Below are 23,315 nucleotides of genomic sequence, written 5' to 3' on the forward strand. Positions count from 1 at the left end.
CGACACTCAAAGAGAAAGCGACCGGGACAAAAGGAATGTTCGATTAGCAATCAACAAAGCACCGGGACACAGGGAGTATAAATGACGACCAGTACATAAGTAAAAAAAAAACTAAAAAAACTAAAAAGAAGGTAAAAACTACGAAAAAACTAAAAAGAAAAAAAAAACAAAAACTAATAAAAAAACTAAAAATCTAAAAATCTAAATAAACTAAAAAAGAAAAAAAAGAAAAAAGGAAAAAAATAAAGGAGAAAAACAAAACTAAAAAACGAATGTATATACAGACCGGGACACCGGGATACAAATGACGACCGGGACACAGGGAATATAAATGACCATACATAAGCCATAATGACCAGGACATAAGTAAAAAATATAAATGACGACCGGGACACAGGGACACAACTACAACGGGGACGCCGGGGGGCACAGGGGGATATAAATGACGATCAGGACACCGGGACAGGGAATGGTCGATTAGCAATCACCATCAACAAAGCTCAAGGGCAATCATTAGAATCATGAGGTATAGATCTGAATACGGATTGTTTTCCCATGGACCATTATATGTTGCATGTTCAAGAGTCGGTAAACCTGACAATCTATTTATATGCACAGACAATGGGACAGCTAAGAATGTTGTATATTCGCAAGTTTTACGTAGTTAAAAACATATATATATATATATCTATCTATATTCACAGGTGGGACATAGGGACACAACTACAATGGCGCGTAACTAATATGGCGCGTAACGACTTACGCGCGCGGGGGGGCTTGGGGGGGGGCGCGAAGCGCCCCCACCAACTAGGTGTTGGGGTGGCGCGAAGCGCCACCCCAACAGCTAGTATATATATATATATATATATGTATATATATATATATATATATATATATATATATATATATGTATATATATATATATATATATATATATATATATATATGTATATATATATATATATATATATATATATATATATAAATGTGTGTATATATATATATATATATATATATATATATATATATATATATATATATATATATATATATATATATACAATATATATACACACATTTATATCTATATATATATATATATATATATATATATATATATATATATATATATATATATATATATATATATATATATATATATATATATATATATATATATAGTAATAACATATACAATAATAATATAGTTTTATGTTCAAACTCCGACTTAAAACTCTGTGATGGAAACAGTTTAGTTCAGTTCAATTCAATTCATTTAATTACAAAATTGCATATCAATCCATGTGGCCGACCATCTTTATCTACGAATGCAATGGTGGCAATTTGTAAGACTAATTTTACAGAATCGGTGACGGCATTAGCTTATAACAATATTTCACATAAGAGAAATATTAATGCATAGTGACATTGCTGATTAAGAACAGTGAATAGTGAAAATGTTACATATCTCCATTCCGTTCGCCAAGTTAGTCTTTCTCAAGGATGGATAGCAGTCTTTAAAGCACAAAAAGACTAACTAACCTGCAAACACTGAACGATTGATTGTCTACGTCCAAGACTGAAGTTATGACCCACAGCCATTCTAATTCACGTCAGATTATTCTTGATGGCGAATCAACTGAAAACGTTTAGGAATTCGAGCACCTTTGGTCTGTTGTCAAACCAGGTGGTGGAGCTCAAACAGAAATCGCAACACGTATAGCAAAGGCTTGGATAATCAATACCAGTCCAAAATAAGCGGTATGGGGCCAGATGACAGAGATGGGGCAGATAAAAGAAAAAGCCAAAAGTCACACAAAAACACAAGTCAAAGTTTATGCACAATCTGGAAGCTGTACTACTGTACACATGTGAGACGTGGCTATTCAAGGCAGAAGAGGCAAGAAATTCGGATTCCTTCGATCGCCATTGCCTTCCCTCCCAACTAACAATTGGTATATTGCTAGTTCCAATAGCAAATTAAAAATGCGTTGTTGCCAGTCTGAATAGCTACCTCCGATCATAAAGAGACATCGCATCACGCTCCTCGGCCATATCTTGCGTCTCACCGGACGTACGATACGTACGAACGTATATTCTCATTTACGCGCCAGCACTCTTCTGGAAACGACAACCAAGAGGACAGAAGAAGAATCTTAGGCAAAGATTCAAAAAGAACCTATAAACATGGGAAGCCTTCCAAAAGCTGGCTTGGAGATGGGACAGTGATTTGGTGAAGATCACCAGGGTATCTGCTGCCACCAAATCAAAGTGGCCGTCGAGTATGATTCCAAGATCCATTAGTGCCGGATAGGACAGTTCATCGTCTGGTTTCCGCCAAAAGTAAGTAAGTAAATATAGTCAATATATAAAGCTTGAAGTAAATGAGCAACAAAAAAAAGTAACTAACTTTCAAACAGTCAAAGATCGTTTGTCTATGTCTCATTACAGCTGCACAGTCAATATAATCGGTTTGAAGTAAAAGAGCAACAAAAAGGAGTAACTAACCTTCAAGCAGTCGACGATCGTTTGTCTATGTCTCATTACAGCTGTATAGTCAATATAAACAGTTTGAAGCAAAGTGTTCAGGGCGATATAGCGAATATTCTTGTCGCTGTTGATCAGAAATCGACCAAGTATATTGACTCCGAGAACCTAAGAAAGAAAAGTTTAAATACAGTAGCGCAAAGCCAAATTCGGTCTCATGATTTCGCTGGTGTCGAGAGTAAAATTCCAGCAAAATTTTTTAAATTAACGTCGAATGGTTCATTGGGAAAAATATTTACCGTTCAAGTTCGATAATGACATACAACTATTTAGCTTCTTTATCGTCACATCTAAAGTTTATTGTTCAGTAATAAAAAAATACATAAAAAAATGCGGTCTACTTTTACCCGCTTCATGTAATGGCGACCACTGCATTAATGGCGGCAGAGTCACACCAATGACTCCACCCCAAACCAAGGGATTTGCAACACAAGGACTCAAACCTACGTCGGAAGGGCCATAGAATTACACCTCCAGCATACCATCCACTCGGCTAGGGTGACCGAGTTTATTAATCAAAAGAAACGATTTCCATTTTGGCAAAATGTCAGAGATCAGCATTAACATTAAATCGAAAAGGGCTAAATATATTAAAATTAATTATGCATAAATAATAAAAAAATATATAATTAACTTTTGAAAAGCAAAATTACAGACTTTTCCCTAACATTCTCCAAGCAAACTTAGTGGCAAGCTTGTATAATTGACATTCAAGAGAGCTTAAGAAAGAAGAGGAATAAACATCGTCAAACATAATTATACACCAAAGGTTTTTTTTTATTTAGAATATATAAGAACGTGTGCAAGAAATAAATTGAGCACCACATTGTTTTAATAAAAATTAGTTACACAGTTTTGAAAGAATTGATCTACATATTTACAGTGCACAGAGTCCATTTGTTTGCCTTCATAACAGCACTGAAGCAATACCTTCTTTTCCAATCTCATTTTTCTAAAACTTAAACCAACATAGAAACAACAGATGGGTATTCTTGCCTTCTTTTTTTCTTAGTCATACACACTTGTATAAGCATATACGTTTTTCCGCAAGATTTACGTTTCAGCCACGGGGTTGCACAGATGCGAGTTTACGAGAAATATACGTTTTTGCGTAGAAAACTGATGGAGATAAATCTACATTAGACACATTTCCGGAACATACTATAGATTTTTTTTAAGCCACCAATAAAAAGCTACCAGTACCGGGCCAACAAAATGCCATATAAACTAATGAGTTAATGGTTGACAGCCTACCATTGGGTACAGTGGTGGTTCTGCCTTCTCTTGCGCCCTGGGCAAAATGTTGTTTAGCACTCCACCCCCATCTCCCACAAAATTTCAGGCCAAATTTTAACAAAATGTTTATTTATTAACAAAATTATATTCAGTTAATTAAATAATAATTTGTTTTGAATATTTTCCGAATTTATTATTTAAATAATTTAATCATTACTAATTATTTAGATTTAATTATTTTACTTATTATTATATGATTATTTTGTAACTTTTTAGTTTTATTAATCATTAGTTTTTTATTAACTATTTTCATTTATTAACTGCGTCCTCTGCTTTAATTTATTAATAGAATAATTTCAAAAATTACAAAATGATTATAAGCGTTAGATTATTTATTTGAAATTTTGCGCCCCTAAAATTTCTGCGCCTAAGGCAAGTGCCCTCTTCGTCCCTCCCCTAAAATCGCCTCTGATTGGATAAAAAACTAAATATCCAGTGAAACAACCCTGACCTTTCTGCAGTCTATTCAGCCTTATCCATTTTGGATACTGTCTTAGATTTGTTGTCATCAATTTGCTAGTTGATACTAACACTCAAATGTTATGTGATATACAAAAAAACAACATCATCCAATTGGTCAATATTGACCGTACTCCGATTGACCGAGGCACGGAAAAACTGATGAGAGATGGAACTCAGGTTTATATCCGAGAAAAAAACATTCAGTGCCATCCAGCGTAAGCCAGTAAATTTAGGAAGTTAACTAAAATTAAAAATAAGGATATTATCTGTTTTTAGTTTTGTATCTCTTTCATTACTTTTGCTTTAAATTGGCCCAAAAATGTAAGGCCCAAAAAGGTATATTTGTGACCCTTTCTTTATCTACTTTACATTCAAGAATAAATAGTTTAAAGAAAAAGAATTAATCTACTTTAAGACAACTACATATTGGTTTGATTTTTTTCTTCTGTTCTGCAGGGTAACGCTGCAGATTGAATGATGCTGGCTCATTAAAGCACCAAAGTTCCTTCTCTTTATCAGCTTTCTATATTCTTTGAGGAAAGTAAAATCCTTAACACCTATCCTATCCTAATGTGCCATCCTGTCCTAAAGCATACTTTTTCTTCCAGATACACACATAAATTAAATCTGGTCCATGTAAAAGACCATTGTCACTAGGCCGATTATCTGCAGTTTTAGAAATGGACCGAGTAGGCTGACGTCACATCTCTACAATCAGATACACAGAATATAAATTTGACTGAAAACACAAAATACAGACATATAAATTCCTAATCAGATTCATCAGATAATCATATCAGATCGTCATGTAACGAACAATGCCCCGTCAACTTAGAACAATTATTTTACCTGAAAGTTGCAAAAGTCGAACTGCATTTAGGGATGAGAAATCCTCTTTCTATGTTCTGTACAACCCCCTACCCTGATTCCAGGCATAATTTGAAGAAGCAAACACGCTGAACATATTTTTTTTTTTACTTTTTTCTTAATCCTTCTGATTTTAGTCTCATTTTATGGGCTTACTTAGTAGAGATATCGACTTACATGGGAGGGGCCAAATCTCCCCAAGACTAATCAAATGGCCCAGAAAAGTTTATAATCAAGATCTAAAATGAACAGGTGATTAGAATACTTACTCTCAAACTGCTATCAGATTCAATGTCCATGATAGACAAAACTGCTTCATACAAGATGGCATTACCAACATTTTTACTTGTCTCGGTGTTAGTGGCCACTTGAGCTAAAATATCGTTCATTGCCTCCGATGTTTCTGAATCTTTTTTTCCAAGTACTCTCAGCAACCTCAAAACCTTTATCTAAATAAAAACGAAATGGCTATCATGAGCAAATAAAAAAACAAGTACAAAGTGGATATAAATCAGTGGACAAAAATAAGCTAAAATAAGATTAAACTAAAAAACTGCTCTCATCTTCTAAAAATATGATATGCGCAAAACTTCTGAACAAGATTTTCTTTGTAAGTACAAGAATAAGTTCCAGTTCGGAGGACAAGAAAGGATAAGTTTTTATTTCATATATGACTTTCACAAGCATTAAATACCTCGTCAGATGAAAAAAAAATAAAGTATAAAAAAATACAGACTGATAAGCCAAAATTATCATTAGTACAATAAATACATTATAAATACGAAGCAAAAAAAAAGTCCCCCGTCAATAAAAAAATATCCACCCGTCACCAAACATATCACACGACATATTGTCACTCGGCTTAAAATTTGAGGATATAAGGGCTAAAAATATAATCAAACACGAAGACATACAAAAAACAGTAGAAAACAGTAAAAAGTCGGCAATAATGAAATAATAACAGACTTGTAACCGTAAAACCTGTAAAACAAGGGATGAAAAGGGAAAAAATTTGAGGAGAGGATAATCAGTCAAGGAAGGATATTCGAATCAGGAAAAGATATTTAGTCAAATGCTTGAATTAAAAGGAAACAAAAAAAAGTAGGAAAGATAAACTGATAAACGGAATGTAAAAAAGGAATAGGGAAGAATAAGAAGGAATAGGAAAGAAATGGAATCATACCAAAACACAAACTATACATGCTACATCACAAACTACATAAAGAAGAAAATTTACTGAAGATGTAAGTTGTATTTATTTTGTCATTTTTTTACACATAAGAAAACTATTTTAGCTTCTGCTATACAAATAGGTAGGAAATGGAAGCATAACTGGGAGAGATAAATGCAATGTGCGATCCCGTTAACGCTGGATCGACTCCGACTGTAGCGGGGACTGAGTTTAAACTTGAGCTCGTTTGATTTTCTTGATCTTCAAAATGGTGTTGACTTAATTCAGGCACAAGCAGTCTAATTTTATTTCGCTTTCAGTTTGTACTTTTGATCTTAACTTTGGAAGTTCAATTTTACTTTCACTTTCTAAGAAGGAAGAAAATAAAAATTCAGAAATGTTTCAAAGTACAAAAATACTGAACGAGTTAAGTCATATTGAGTTGCACTCACTAGCTGCGCTGTTTTCTGTTACCTTGGCAAGTGACGTTAATGGTTATTGCAAGAATAGAACGATGGTAGCTTAATTCATAAATATTGGCAGGAAATTAATTTACGAAAAATATGAGCAAGATTTTTAAAATACAATTTTTAACCTTTTGGTGAAAGAATGAATTTATCCACTCAACTTAGTATTAAAAAACAACAAGATAATATAATGCACCTACAAATTGGGAGAGGAGCTCATAATTTCTGGGGGTAACAAACATAACTTTTGACTCATCTGCATGACAAAAAAGAGAAATGAACAATAAAATACAAAACCACAAAATCTAGAAAACGAAAGTTGGTAAAAACTAAACCAAAAAATAATATTTATTTTAATCTAATCTTTTTCAATATTTTTTAAAGATTTTATCTTTTTTAGTCTTTTTAAGGTTAATTGTAGGCTTTTTTTAAAAAAAAAGCTGTAAATCCCTCATCCAGACTCAGTGAATAACACTTAACTTTGTATTTTTCAAATTATACTGGCTATATCCAAATGACTTTTAGTTGAAATTTTCTCTCTCAATCGAAAAAAATAGAATAGTATTTTATTAAGAAGCAAACCCTCGGAAACCTTTCAGGTTTCCGAATTGTTGTTCATCAATAAATTCATGGATTGTCTCGTTAAGCAAATCTGCTGCGAAGCTGTCATACAGTTTAGAGAATATTGGTGTTAAGGTAATTGGCCGAACTCCATAAAAATCCAAACTATCTAAACTAACACATTTCTTCTGTATGGGTGTAACGTATCCTTTTTTCTAGCATTTAGGAAATGAACTACTTCTAGTTACAGCATTAAAAGTATTTGATAAATGTTTTGATAACTTATCAGAAAATGCTTTTACTAAATCAATTGGAATATCAAGAAGACATTTTAAAGTTCTCTTTATTTTATGTATTTTCGCCTCATCATCAACATTTATTTTTCATCATTTATTTCATCATACAGCTCATTATTAGAACATCTTTTGAACCTCTGGAAAATGGAGTAAATAATTACTGATAAGTTTTTGTAGGAAAAGTTCGGCTTTCTCATTCGATTCGTCGACAGCGAATACATCTTCCCATTGCTCTTCTGAAAGCCATGTTCCAAAATTGAGCAGACCACTATTTGTAATTGGTCGATACTTCAATACATCAAATTTATACTACTTGCGCATATGATTTTGTATCGGATTTAGCGAAAGCGTAAAATTGGTAACTGCCACCAAGAGGGGGGAGGGAATTGGGTTTTTGATAAAATTCATGCATGTCAGTACAAATAATGTCAAGGGAAGTACCACCTTTTGTTGTTGGGATATCAAAAATTTGATTTAAATTAGCTTCCGACAAATATGACTTGTGTTTAGTTCATTTCCGTCACCGGTAAGTAGGATCCCAGCATTTGGATGTTTAGACAGGAGGCAATCAAGCGATACATTGAGTTTTTCTAAGAAGTCTTTACGCTGCTCTTATTGACCGTGTGAATAATAAAAACAACCAACAATGATATTAGCTAATGGCGTGGTAGAACTTCGGTTTAACTTTACTCCAAGTTTATTTCATCATACTCATTTATTCCTGGAAAACATTTACTTTCCTTGGCGACAAATTATCACGACAAAAAATCCTTACCCCTCCCCATTTTGTTTTACCAAGATAATGATCATGTGGGCGAAGTTTTACAAACTCAATAAAATAAGCCATCGTCAGCTATACAAATTAAATCTGATGCTAGACTGTTCGCCGTAATTTCAAGCTCAATAAGTTTTTTTAAAGTTAAGGCTTTCTGCATTACTTAATAACAACCTAGGGAAATGGTAACGTAACTTATTGCTCTTATGTTTACTATTATGTATACCAGAAACACCTGTCTATCTGGCAAACGATTTGAAAAAGGATTTTGAGGGTGAAGAGGTCTATGGACACTATCTGGGGGGCGCTGAGGTTTATCAGATTTAGCAGGGATGGGGGTACTATGGGTAAGCTCAAGATCAATTTTCCTAGTAACAGGTTGACCAGAAGGCGATACCAGGGACTTTTGACTCCTGACATTAGGAGTAGCCGCATCTCTGTACACGATATCATATTGAAGGCTTGACAGAAGGGGGGGAGTAAATGTATTGGAAGTGAGGATCAATACTTTGGAGGAAATCTGGGAAAGAGACGGCGGGGGTATTCTTAAAAAGAAGTCGAGAGCTACTGGTTGGAGAGGAAAGGGATAAGCTGGTGCTTCTTGTGCCAGCATCAGTTTAAATCGTGATTTTATTTTTGGTACATTCAACAAAAAAACGATCACTGGATTGATGTCATCCCTAGACTGAAATGAAACTGCAGAAATAGGCCTAGGGAACTTAGTGTGCGGGGACCAATTTGGAAGGTTTAGGCCCAAGGGCACTAGACGGGGGCACGGGACCGATGGGGAAAGTAACCTGGTCACTGGCCAGGGTACCTTTCCCGCTTTTGACGAATTTAAATTCTTAAGTGGGATCGAGGACCTAGAAGTAAGGGCCAAATTACAAGCACTGTCAACATATAATAAATCTGCATATAAATTAAGATAATCAAAAGAACAGGTACTATTTTTTGTAACATCAAACGGCACTTGACATGTAACTGAAAACCTACATCTTTCGGAGATGATAGAAGAAAATCGTTCGCTCTAGAGTCTCTAAGAACCGAATAAAAAGACTGTATCACTAGAAACTTCTAGCAGAAATTATTACTCGGCTTTTATATATTATGATTTAGCTCGATAATGTCGATTTAGTCGATAATAAAAAAAAGCCGGCAAATCGTTCAATAGCTGCATTAACGAAATAGATCTAGTTTATGAGTACATGGACAGATATTGGTTTGATTTCAGCTATGTTGAGGAATACTAGATCCAAAATCACCATACATGGACTTAGCTATCTTTAACAGTGAGGTATTGATTTATTACGCTTTTTATTCCTCTTTTCCTCTTTTTAATCGTGATGATTGTCATACATGACACACCCCTTTTGGAAGTACTTGACTTAATATATGGTATTATCTTTACACTGGAAGCTATTTCTTTTCTTTTTTTCTTGTAAACATCCTCAACCTAGATAATCTAGTCTTAATTTGACTTTCAATCTTCAATCCAATTCTTATCTAATTTTGTTTCTTAGCAGTTTTTGTACATTTTTATTATTAACCAGGTTCAAAAAATCATATTTATTTTTCTTTAAAATCTTGAATTTTCCCTCACTACGGAACAAATGGAAGGATAAAAATCCATTAGACATATTGCTGCTACATGGGAGTATCGAATCGACGGTTGGTCTGCCCCACTTCATTAAAGATCAGGAATAAGGACTGCAACATTCTATGCCGTTAAAAAAACTTACTTTGAAAAGAAACCTTTCCCCTCCTCACAAAGAGTTTAGGATCTTAGTCCTTCTTGGAAAGACTTCCACCGAGACTAATAGGAATAACTACAAAAAAAAATTGGCGGAACTTCCAAAAGATCTTGAAAAGATTCATTTGTCTGTCTTGCCACTTGAAATGGGCGGGTGCTCCTATCGCTTCCCCGCGCCCTTGGACTTTAGAGGAAACTACATTGCATAGAACAATATAACTAAAAGATATGCGAATCTTTTTTAAAAGTGTCCCTAATTCCTGACAGGTTGTGATCTGAAGAATTTCCAGCCATTAAGACCTCATTTAGTATCTTGAAATATATGACACAATATTACACGTATCATTGCGGTGAAGACAGCATTTCTACTTCGAGACCCATTGATTTTGGGACGGACAGCCTTGGCATTTGATCTTTCCCACTCCCTTAAAAGGCCAAAAATATGAGAAAAGGTGCAACATTCTACATCATTCGAAAAAATTTGCCGTTTTTTTAAATCAAACATTTCCCTCCTTGCAATTTGTTTACAGCCTTAAATATTTACCGATACTTTGGAAAAACCTCTACGGGTATTGATAGAAATAATAGCTAAAGAATCTGATGAAATTTCACTGCATTTATCAATAACGATCTTGAACAGTTTTATTTGTGCGTCTTGCAACTTGAAAGGGCGATATGCTCCTATTGCTGCCCCCATCTTTCTCGTCCTCAGATTTTAAACGACCCTAATATGCATAAAAATGTAACAATAAGATATACAAACCTGTAAAAAGGGATCACTAATTCCTGACACGTCATGCTCTGGAGAATATCCAGCCATTAAGAGGTTTTTAAGGATCCTGACCAAATTAGGGGCTGTCTAAAAAATGAAAAAAAATGGATGCCAAAGAATGGTTTGGGAACATCCTTATAACAAACAAAAAGAACAAATTTCCAAGAAAATCGTTGAAAAATCACTAGACTACAAAAAAATACGAATAACAGCAACTTTGTAAATCATTTTTTGCTTTTCCTTTTTTTCGTACAAAATCATAAAACCGATTTTTAGCTTGGTGAAAAATCTATCATATTAAAGTCTGAAACAAGCACTTGCAAGACAGGCCCCTTTTGTGCAATTATGTAAGCTTAGAAATTAGTTGGCAAAATTAGTTAAGCTTAGTTGGCAAAATACCAGCATTTTGCGTCTATTACGGCTAATTTACTTGATTTTCAGATAATTCTGGCAATGTTTTACTATTTCATCGACTTTAACGATTAAACGAGTATAATAAAAATAAAAAACTTTAATATCCGAAATTCGCCAATTCCATTTTAGAAACTGAACTTTCTCTTTTCCAGAAACGAGCATTTAGAATCATAAATGGTGAAGGGAAGGTTACATATCATTACCTACTAGGTAAGTTCAAGGTCACCACTTTGGCCGAGAGAAGGAACATCCTGTGCCTTCCTTTGGGTACAAAGACCCCGTCTGTTCCCCGATTACGTTCCATCCTCCCCGAACCCTACCATCCAGCCCGCAATAGAATGTTCTGTATAAAAACCCAAAAGGCCTACAAACTGACTCCCATTCCCGCTAAACATGAAAGAGTTCGCAAGAGTTTCGTACCGAGTTTTGTTGAGCTGTATAATGACCAGGGAAACTAGTCATTAATTTTATTGTTATCTATTTATTTTTTATTTTTGACTTTTTAACTACGAATTGACTCTTTTTTTTACCTACTTTGTACAATGAATTATGTCTAACATGAAGGTCAAGTTCTTTCGATATGATATATATTATATATTTATATATATATATATATATATATATATATATATATATATATATATATATATATATATATATATATATATATATATATATATATATATATATATATATATATATATATACACTAGTGCTTTTTTGACGTAGAATTCATATTCGACAACCATGCTGTGATAGAAATTTTTAAAATAAATTCTATTCTATACTTTCCAATTGTCAATCCAGTCAATAAGAAACACCAGTGTTTTAATATACAAGATAAAAATTATGGGTTATATAAAGACTGACCGCCTCCAAATAAAGTGTTACTTACTTTTCTGAAGTGGGCAAGAGTGTCTGGACTTTTACGACACATTTCAGTGATGAGTGTCACACCAGTTATCAAAACACCTGAAAATCAAAAAATTCATGCCAAAAATTGGAAATACAAATCAATCACAGTAATTACAGTAACCAAATACAGTAATTACATTTACAGTAATTCAAAGATGACTCGAGATTGTTTTCCTTATCTACAGCTTGCCCCTTTCAGGTCACTTAACTTACTAGTTTGGTTCAACTACTTGATTTTCCTAACTCTTTGGTTCGATTATTCTAACTAGCTATCTAGTTATTTGGAATATTCTTTTATTCTTAAAATACTTAGAAATTTTTATTTTTACAAAGGATGATATATCTTATTGTAATAGATTTAAATTGATCTTCAAGTCTTAAGGTATTGATTCGTTATTTTCTTTTTTCTTAGCTCCAAGCTGCAGTTTACGGGGTAAGCTGCCTCACGAAGATCTCTACTCCCGAGGCATACTTTGCGCATTATGATATCCAAAAATTGAAATACTTGGACTCGCTTGCCCAACAATTGCAAAAAGCAGTGCAGTTTGAAAAAGGAGAAAAAGAGAAGGTTAGGAAGTATTTTGTTATTCTGCTGAAAACAGCAGAATTGTCGAATTAGTGAAGAAAAAACTGAAAAAGAGAAGGTTAGGAAAAAAGAGAAAAAGAGAAGGTTAGGAAGTATTTTGTTATTCTGCTGAAAACAGCAGAATTGTCGAATTAGTGAAGAAAAACCTGAAAAAGAGAAGGTTAGGAAAAAAGAGAAAAAGAGAAGGTTAGGAAGTATTTTGTTATTCTGCTGAAAACAGCAGAATTGTCGAATTAGTGAAGAAAAAACTGAAAAAGAGAAGGTTAGGAAAAAAGAGAAAAAGAGAAGGTTAGGAAGTATTTTGTTATTCTGCTGAAAACAGCAGAATTGTCGAATTAGTGAAGAAAAAACTGAAAAAATACAGGCGTAAATAGTGAAAGAATCTATTAACCCAAGATAAACTGACAAATCTATCAAAAGTAAAGGAACAGGTGCAAATAGAGGAAGAAGTAGAGAAAAGAGGAAATTATTTTGCTGCGATCTATTCGCCCGAGATAAATCCAGACAAATATATGAAAACAGCAAAATGGTTGAATTATTGGAAAGAATTGCAAAAAGTAAATATATAGGAGCAGAAGAAGAAGAAGAGAAAAGAAGAAGATATTTTGTTGCGATCTATTCGCCCAAGAAAATTCAGGAAAATCTTTGAAAACAGCAAAAAGGTTGAATTACAGGAAAGACCTGTGAAAAATATCAAGGATCAAGGAATTCCAGCTTTGGATAAATTAGCTACGACTATTATTACCGGCTAAGACCAGAACATAAGAGAAAGAGAGTGTCATGGAGCAAGTGCGCATTTACTAAGTCTCAGTTGCAGTTTAAAACAGCCATCACATAAGGATCCCAGTCCCCGGGATATATTTGCAACAATACATTGAGATAACCAAAAATTAAGATATTGGAAATGTAGTTCATTTGTCCAGCAATGAATAAGTAAATTTTGTGGAAAGCATAAGACAAGCAATGTGAGTACCATTAAGCTTCAAAGTTTGTACCATTAATTCAAGTACCATTAAGCTTCAAGTTGGCAAAATTACAGGAATTCACATTTAACAAGGAGAGGTTGCAAGAAGAGGAAGAAGAAAAGAATGTAAAGAAGAACGAAGAAGAAAAGAAGAAAAGGCAAAACGAACAAAATGTATTAACCTTAGACAGATTCAGGCAAACTCTGAAAATCTATATTCAAGAGGGACACAGTCCAAAAAACCCAAACATGTGCGAATGCACCAGGAAACGCAAATATATGAAAGAAAAGAATAAATATTACTAAAAAAAAGAATTAAAGGCAAAAGTTAGAAAACACAACAGTCATAACTCCTAGAGCAAAATAAATACTTTTCAGGCATCCATCAATACAACTCAGCGTTAATTATCAGGCACTCCCCCTGCATATTGAAAGCAACAAGCATTCAAAAAAGTCCGTAGCTGCAACATAATAAAGAGTGATGCAGCCCATAGTAACCAAAATTTCAAAATGTGCTTTCAAAAACTGAGAATTCTTCATTTAAAGATGATTCAGGACTGAAAACTATTATACGGGGTTATCTTAATAGTAAAAGTTCATAGCAAAACACATATTTTTGAGAGTTTTGAATGAGTTTGAAACTCCTCAAAATGGCGGCGGATCGAAACAAAAATCACACCACTGGAGTCACTATGTCGACAACCCTTGGTTTAGAGCCCCTCGTCTCGAAAAACAATGAAAATAGTAATTTTGCATGGGTAGTTAAGGGTAGAGAATAACTCCTACAACAGCAAGAAAAACGAACGTTAAGAATAGTAGGAATTGGAATAAGGTTGGACTACGAAAATAAGAAGATTATCATTTAATCTAGGAATTCGTATTTGTAAAACCTGGTTACTTAGAGAGTAATGTAGGCTTCAGTCAAGTAATACAAAATTTAATGAGCTCTAGTCTTTGATCAATGAAAAGAACACCTAAACGCAAAAGAGTACATAATTTCTCATCATTACCGTGATTTTTTTCCGTCAACAAAGTTCGAGTTGCAGGCAAAAACATTTCCATTAGGTCAGGAACTTTGCAGATAATCCGGTATGCGCAAAGTGCTGCCTTCTTTCGTATATAAGCATTTGATGATTTGAGCAGCTTTTCAATCTCTGACGCCAGGTCTCGCCCCATTTCCGGAGAGGCAATGGCTCCAAGGGTACACAGTGCCAGTCCAACTGTAAACTGTGCAGTACTGTTTAAGTCACTAAAAAGGACAAGAAATTGCAAAAAAAATTGTAACAAAAGCCCCTCGCCATGATTTTAAGTTTTTCATAAGCAAAATAGATTAGGGTAAATCTTACCTACTATAAAACCTTACTACTATAATAATCTACCTATCTGTAAAAAGATAAAAAAAAATAGTATATTGTATTGTTATTGTCAATTAAAAAATACTAATATACTATTAGATAATTTTAATAAATAGTATTAATATACATTAAATAGAATTGCACATTAAAAGGTAGCTTCTATTTAGTTGAGTCCCATGTTGCCAGTCGGAAAAATAAATAGTTCAACTCTGATATATTGCAAACGCAAGCTATGTGCTGTATTTAAATCAAATAATTAAATCAAATTTAAATAAATTAATATTAAATATAAAACAAATTAAGATAACTAAAGCAATGTCCTTCAGGGTACAAAGAGCCAGTCCCACAATAAACTGTACAATGCTGTTTAAGTCTCTAAAAAGAAAGAGAAATTACGAAGAAGAGTTTTAACAAAAGGCTCTCGTCATGGTATTAAAATGGAAAACACTTGGTATAATATGTTTACAGCGCAATATGTTAGCTATTCAAAATTAAAAGACATTAGGGTAAAGAACCGCATACGACCGAATTCTAGAAATAGTGCGACATTTGTATCAAAACTAAAATGAATTTGACAGTAACACTGGTAAACGACGCGGCCGCATTTCAGACAACTATAAAAACAAGTCTCAGATGAAGGATAATAGAGTTAAAATACAGGCACGAATAGAAAAGATTATTTGAATAATCCTATATATTTGACGAAAGAGATAAAATACTAAAAAAAAATCCAACCCCTTCATTATTATTTCTGCTTTCCTGAAGTTTCACTACGAAAAAACGGAACATTTCCCGAAAATTACGATTTTCATTTACCTCAGAAGCTTGAGCGCGGATTCTCGAAAAAAAGTAGTTATTTATAGTGTCCGTTTTGACGCGAAAAAACCACCCTTCAGAGATTTAAATACCTGGAAATGCATCCATCAAGAGCAAAGAACAAATAAAAGTGAACAAAAAACAGATTTTTGAACAAAAAAACAAAAACAAAAAACAGAACAAAAAAAGTGTTCTGGTCACTGGGATACTGTTAAAAAGAGTTCAAAAGCCAGAAATGCTGTCAAAAAGGTAAACAGCTCATCAGGCTGTGATAATTCAACGGAATTCAAAATATGATTTTGTCAAACATTTGATGGATTGCCAAAAAAAAGAGAAGCTGTTTTTTGAACAAAAACACGATTTTTCCACATTTTCCAACCATTTTCACATAAAAAAAAAACAACAACAAACAAACCGTTATGTTTCATCTAAAGACTCTTGAAGGCGGGATGTTACTCTCCTTTAAGTTCAAGGGACTCCAGGAACACCAATTGATTGAAACGAGGGGGAAATGATTTTTAGTCATTAAAAAAAAGATACAAACATATTTTTCAAATACAGGGGGGGGGGGCAACTTATTTTTTTCACCCTTCAAAGATTTAAATACCTGGAAATGCATCCATCAAGAGCAAAGAACAAATAGAACGTCACGAGCCGAAAATTCCCTGTCTCAAAAGCATCAACAGAATTTTCACATCGTTCGTAGTTCGGAGTAGTCATTAAATTACATTTCAGGTATTTGCTTATTTAAAACAATTGTTTAGTTTGTCAAAGGTGTTGGAGATAAAGACTGTGCCATTATAGTAAATATTGGAGGCTATAACACTGAGGTATAAGTAAACATCCTCTCTCAGTTGTCATCTCTGTGATACACGGTATTTCTTTCCTAAAATTAATGAGGGAAAACTTGAGGCAGACTAAAAAGGTTTTTAAAAAATAAAAAAAAATTTAATTTATTTATTTTATTTTAAAAAAAATCAAATAAGAACAATGTCACTTTTTTGTGCATAACTTTGGTTTTTAAATTTCTTTTTGATTTAAAAAAAAAAAAACAAATACAAACAATGTCACTTATTTATGCACAACTTTGGTTTTAAAAATTGTATTTAATTTAAAAGAAAATCAAATAAAAACAATGTCACTTATTTATGCATAACTTCCGAAGGATATGTAACCAGAGTTATTTTTTATGACAAAGTTCGTGGCACCAGGCTGCTTTAAAACGGGGTTTGATACTACTAAACCATTTACCTAGGTTTTCTCTGTTGGTTGAATTTAGTCAAATTGTTAAATATAAACTTGAACACACAGTCTGTTGAGTATAAAGTTCTTAATGTAGTTTCAAAGAAGGACTAAGATTTTGGCTAATTTTATGAAAGATTAGTTTGAAAGATGAAAGACTTTTACTTATGCAGATTCCATTTATAAGATTTACCTCGCTTTTTGAGGGAACCAATAAGGTAATTTACATGGTAATTCTAGGCTAACTTCATGCCCAGCACAATACCAAGGTAACAAAACTTTGCAACATGGTGTATAGAGTTTGAATAAATTGATACACTAGAAGGAGTAATGACATTCTCCCTTTTTAAAAGCATTAGGACTGACTTTGATGGGCAAAATTCCATATCATTTTCCAATCCTCACAGTTCAAGATAATCAAGACCTTTCAAGATGCAGGCTTTAAGTCTATTTTGGTTTCTTGAATTTGCTGTAAGTGTAATGTCATCTGCATGAATATACAGCTTGCTGCCTTGAGCTATACCATAACTTAGGTCACTACAATAAGCTAGGCAAAGCACTCCAGCTGCATGTCTATATTTTCATTTAGTTATAATTTGCTGCAAAATACAAGTAAAGACACAATAAAGATATAGTAAAGAAATATGGGAAATAAAGAAAAGAACAAGAAAACGATGCAATCAACAAGCTGAAAAACATATACAGTAATCACCCCTACACCAATGTTGCAAAGTTTTGTTACCTTGGTCTTGTGCTGGACAGGAAGTTAGCATGGAATTACCATGTAAATTACCTTACTGACTCCCTTAAAAGCAGGGCAATTTTATAAATGTACTATGCAAAATAAAAGATGTGCCCCATTTCAAATTACATTAGTTTTTTTTTAAGTTTTTCTGGTGTTTTCTTTTTTTTTTGTTTTTTTTTTTGTAACAAACAAACAGTATATATATAGATATATAGATATATATATATATATATATATATATATATATATATATATATATGTATGTATATGTATATATATATATATAATATATATCTATATATATAAAAATAAGTTGTCTGTCTATGTGTCTGTCTGTGTGTCAGGCGACGTCATGTTTCTGTATTGACTGACGTCATGAAGTTAGTTATCGTCATTTTTGCTTTGACGGTGATACAACATTAACAGCTTTTTTTTCGCTTTGCAAAAATGATTCTTTTGCAAACAAACTGCTGTATACTGAAGTGCCTTCGTATTACACGTGGAATACTAAAAATAAAGTATTTGAACGCCGAAAACAGGGTAAGTCAGTCGACGGCCAACCTACCATCTTCAAAGATACCACGATAGGAAGACTCTACACCGTTCACCCCAATCAACATGAATGCTTCTTTCTACGCCTGCTTTTGGTGAATGTACCCGGTCCGACATCCTTTGAGTATTTGAGAACTGTAAACGGTACTATACATGACACTTACCGTAGTGCATGCCAAGCTCTGAATTTATTGGAGAATGACCAACACTGGGATAACTGCATCAACGACGCGTGCGAAACGTCAACCCCAAGTCAAATTCGTGCATTGTTTGGCATCATTTTAACAACTTGCTCTCCATCAGCTCCTACAGAGTTATGAGAAAAATATAAGTCAAAAATGTCCGAAGATATACTCCATCGAAAACAGTTAGAGACGTCAGATATGACTTTTGATTTTACATCAGAAATTTATAACTACACTTTAGTTATTATAGAAGATTTATGCGTACGTATGGCAAACAAACCTCTTCAGGATTTGGGAATGCCTTCACCTAACCGTATCGCTGCTGTTTCGACATGTGTAGAATTGGATCGTGAACAAAGTTACAGTACGAGTGATTTATTGTCGTATGTACAAAATAACATTTCCAAGTTAACGTCGGAACAAAAAGACATTTATGATACGATAATGCATTGTGTCGATAACAACGTTGGAGAAATTTTCTTTTTGGATGCGCCAGGAGGTACTGGTAAAACATTTGTGATAAAACTGATTCTGGCATCAATTCGATCAAAAAATGATATAGCGTTGGCAATTGCGTCGTCCGGAATAGCCGCAACATTGCTGCCTGGTGGAAGAACTGCTCATTCCGCTTTGAAATTGCCTCTGAATTTGCATTCTACAGAAACTCCCACGTGCAATATTTCCAAATCATCTGGGATGGGTAAAGTATTGCAGCAATGCAAACTTATTATTTGGGATGAGTGCACAATGGCACACAAAAAATCGCTCGAGGCTCTGGATCAATGCTTGAAAGATTTGAGAGGGAAGTCGAAACCCTTTTGCAGCACATTAATATTGCTTGCGGGAGATTTCAGGCAAACATTACCTATAATACCTAGATCAACTCCTGCAGACGAAATGAATGCTTGCCTGAAAAATTCTAATTTATGGGCACACGTAAAAATATTAAAATTAACTACAAATATGCGTGTCCGATTGCAAAACGATGACTCTGGTCAAACATTTTCAGATCAATTGCTGACAATTGGAAACGGAAAGCTCCCAGTAGACTCAATTTCAGGACGTATACAACTACCTGCTGATTTCTGTAATTTAGTGACGTCCAAAAATGAATTGATTGAAAAAGTATTTCCGAATATTCAAAAAAATTATAAAAATAATAAATGGCTAAGTGAAAGAGCGATTCACGCACCCAAAAATATAGACGTCCACGAAATCAACAATATTGTTTTGACCAAGATTCGAGACCAGGCAGTCCTTTACAAAGCCGTATGCACTAATAATGACGTCATATGCAAAGGCTCTTTTTACAAACAAACAAACATGCATACACACAACTCGTTTTTATATAGATAGATAGATAGATGGATACAATACAAATTAACTGCGCAAAACTTGCGAATATACAACATTCTTCGCTGTCCAATTGTCGCTGCATATAAATAGATTGTCAGGTTTACCGACCCTCGAACATGCAACGTACAATTGTCCATGGGAAAAACAATCAGTATTAAGATCTATACCACATTTTTCTAATGATTGACCTTGAGCTTTGTTAATGGTGATTGCAAATGCTAATCGAATTGGGAATTGCAATCTTTTAAATTGAAAAGGCAGATCCGTTGGAATCATGGGAATGCGAGGAATAAGAACAGCCTTACCCTCAAAATGCCCTGTCAAGATTGTCGCCTTTATTAGGCTTTCCATTGTTTTTTTTTACGGCAAGTCGCGTGCCATTGCAAAGCTTTGGTGGGTCGCCTATTTTTAGTTGTAGCACGTGTGGTGGAAACCCTGAAAGATATATGGAATTTAAAAATTCAGATGGATAATTAACCACTTCATTTGGTTCCAAAACTGTGTCGACTGACTTGCAAAGGACTGCCTGGTCTCGAATCTTGGTCAAAACAATATTGTTGATTTCGTGGACGTCTATATTTTTGGGTGCGAGAATCGCTCTTTCACTTAGCCATTTATTATTTTTATAATTTTTTAGAATATTCGGAAATACTTTTTCAATCAATTCATTTTTGGACGTCACTAAACTACAGAAATCAGCAGGTAGTTGTATACGTCCTGAAATTGAGTCTATCGTATCATAAATGTCTTTTTGTTCCGACGTTAACTTGTAAATGTTATTTTGTACATACGACAATAGATCACTCGTACTGTAACTTTGTTCACGATCCAATTCTACACATGTCGAAACAGCAGCGATACGGTTAGGTGAAGGCATTCCCAAATCCTGAAGAGGTTTGTTTGCCATACGTACGCACAAATCTTCTATAATAACTAAAAGCCATTTATTATTTTTATAATTTTTTAGAATATTCGGAAATACTTTTTCAATCAATTCATTTTTGGACGTCACTAAACTACAGAAATCAGCAGGTAGTTGTATACGTCCTGAAATTGAGTCTATCGTATCATAAATGTCTTTTTGTTCCGACGTTAACTTGTAAATGTTATTTTGTACATACGACAATAGATCACTCGTACTGTAACTTTGTTCACGATCCAATTCTACACATGTCGAAACAGCAGCGATACGGTTAGGTGAAGGCATTCCCAAATCCTGAAGAGGTTTGTTTGCCATACGTACGCACAAATCTTCTATAATACTTAAGTGTCGTTATAAATTTCTGATGTAAAATCAAAAGTCATTTCTGACGTCTCTAACTGTTTTCGATGGAGTATATCTTCGGACATTTTTGACTTATATTTTTCCCATAACTCTGTAGGAGCTGATGGAGAGCAAGTGTACGAATTTGACTTGGGGTTGACGTTTCGCACGCGTCATTGATGCAGTTATCCCAGTGTTGGTCATTCTCCAATAAATTCAGAGCTTGGCATGCACTACGGTAAGTGTCATGTATAGTACCGTTTACAGTTCTCAAATACTCAAAGGATGTCGGACCGGGTACATTCACCAAAAGCAGGCGTAGAAAGAAGCATTCATGTTGATTGGGGTGAACGGTGTAGAGTCTTCCTATCGTGGTATCTTTGAAGATGGTAGGTTGGCCGTAAACCCACTGGTTATCTACTTCAATGGTGGCACCGTTGCCATTGTAGGTTTTTCAGTCATTTTACAATTAGAAATTTCTCTTTCAACGGTCTTCTTACAATTAAAAATTTGTCTTTGAACGATATTCTTAAATACCTGTGTCCTGGTCGTCATTTATATTCCCTGTGTCCCGGTCGTCATTTGTGTCCCGGTATCCCAGTCTGTAATTTCTCTTTTTTCTTTTTTCAGTTTTCTTTTTCTTCTTTATTTTTCAGCTTCACTATGAAATACATATCGCCGAACCTTTGTTTTTTTAACTAAAATCTGGTAGTCATTGATGACCTTTTCCAAGTCAAAATCCCAAACCCAATCATCATCGCTATCATTTTCAGTTTTAATATGTTTTGACTCTCGCTGTCCAGGTGGATCTTCATCTAACTGCGCGGTTTTGCGTTCTTTAGCCTCAAGCCTGTTTCCTTGCTGTTCTTTTGATTCCTCGGCACGCTTTCTTTTCTGACTTTCTCTATCAGCAGCAAGTTTTTTGGCATAGACTCTTTGAGCATCTTCATCAGTCATTGTAAACTTAAACATTAATAGAATTCTACGCGAACATATGTCTTATATAACTTGAATGACGTCACCTTCAAAGCAAAAATGATGGCAACTAATTTCATGACGTCAGCCGAAACATGACGTCACCTGATCCACAGATCCACAGATCCACAGACAACTTATTTATATATATATATATATATATATATATATATATATATATATATATATATATATATATATATATATATATATATATATATATATAGCATAATAAAAATAATTGCAGTCCTAAAGATAGAGCTATTTGGTAAAAATAAATAAATAAAACGATATCATGATTTTGCAACACTTACATTTTTAAGGAGTTTGTAATTAAAACATGAATATCTTGACGTTCATCTAGTAAAAGCATAGCACCTAGATATCCAATCCTTTTGTCTGTAAAACGTTCTGATGCAACTAATTTCAAACATTCCAACTGACCAAAATGAGCAGGATAGCTAAAATTATAATAGAATTCTTTGTAACATAATTGATAAGCATAATTACGAAGCATAAAAGTTGTTATCAAGGGGAGCAGAGTACCTAAACATTAAAATTATAGTCTAATTTTTCTACAATGGAATTACCAAATATAATACCAATTAAAAAAAAAGCACCTATATATTAAAATTTTGGTGTAAACCTTTGATTAATCAAGAAAGGGCTCAAATTGTCTGCAGTTAGAAGACAAGCAACAATGCAAATCCATATATAGAAACCTGTCACATGCCAGGTGTCAGGCCCAGCAGCAAAGTGACTGTGCTCCTGGTACTCTATATATATATATATATATATATATATATATATATATATATATATATATATATATATATATATATATATATATATATATATATATATATATATATATATATATATATATATATATATATATATATATATATATATATATATATATATATATATATATATATATATATATATATATATATATATATATATATATATATATATATAT

General features: G+C 33.6%; 1 protein-coding gene across 1 annotated transcript in view; it reads right to left on the reverse strand.

The window, feature by feature from the left end:
* Positions 1-23,315, reverse strand: part of LOC136034952 (AP-1 complex subunit gamma-1-like) — a 78,154-nt gene that overhangs the window by 42,730 nt on the left and 12,109 nt on the right. The window contains exons 2-7 of the mRNA XM_065716497.1: positions 22,648-22,794; positions 14,854-15,092; positions 12,274-12,350; positions 10,956-11,051; positions 5,442-5,621; positions 2,509-2,655 (exon numbers count right to left, since the gene is read on the reverse strand). Of these exons, the coding sequence (XP_065572569.1) occupies positions 2,509-2,655; positions 5,442-5,621; positions 10,956-11,051; positions 12,274-12,350; positions 14,854-15,092; positions 22,648-22,794 (886 nt within the window). The remainder of the gene's footprint in view (positions 1-2,508; positions 2,656-5,441; positions 5,622-10,955; positions 11,052-12,273; positions 12,351-14,853; positions 15,093-22,647; positions 22,795-23,315) is intronic.

This window comes from Artemia franciscana, chromosome 13 (genome assembly GCF_032884065.1).
Source record: "Artemia franciscana chromosome 13, ASM3288406v1, whole genome shotgun sequence".
In the NCBI taxonomy this organism is placed as follows: domain Eukaryota; kingdom Metazoa; phylum Arthropoda; class Branchiopoda; order Anostraca; family Artemiidae; genus Artemia; species Artemia franciscana.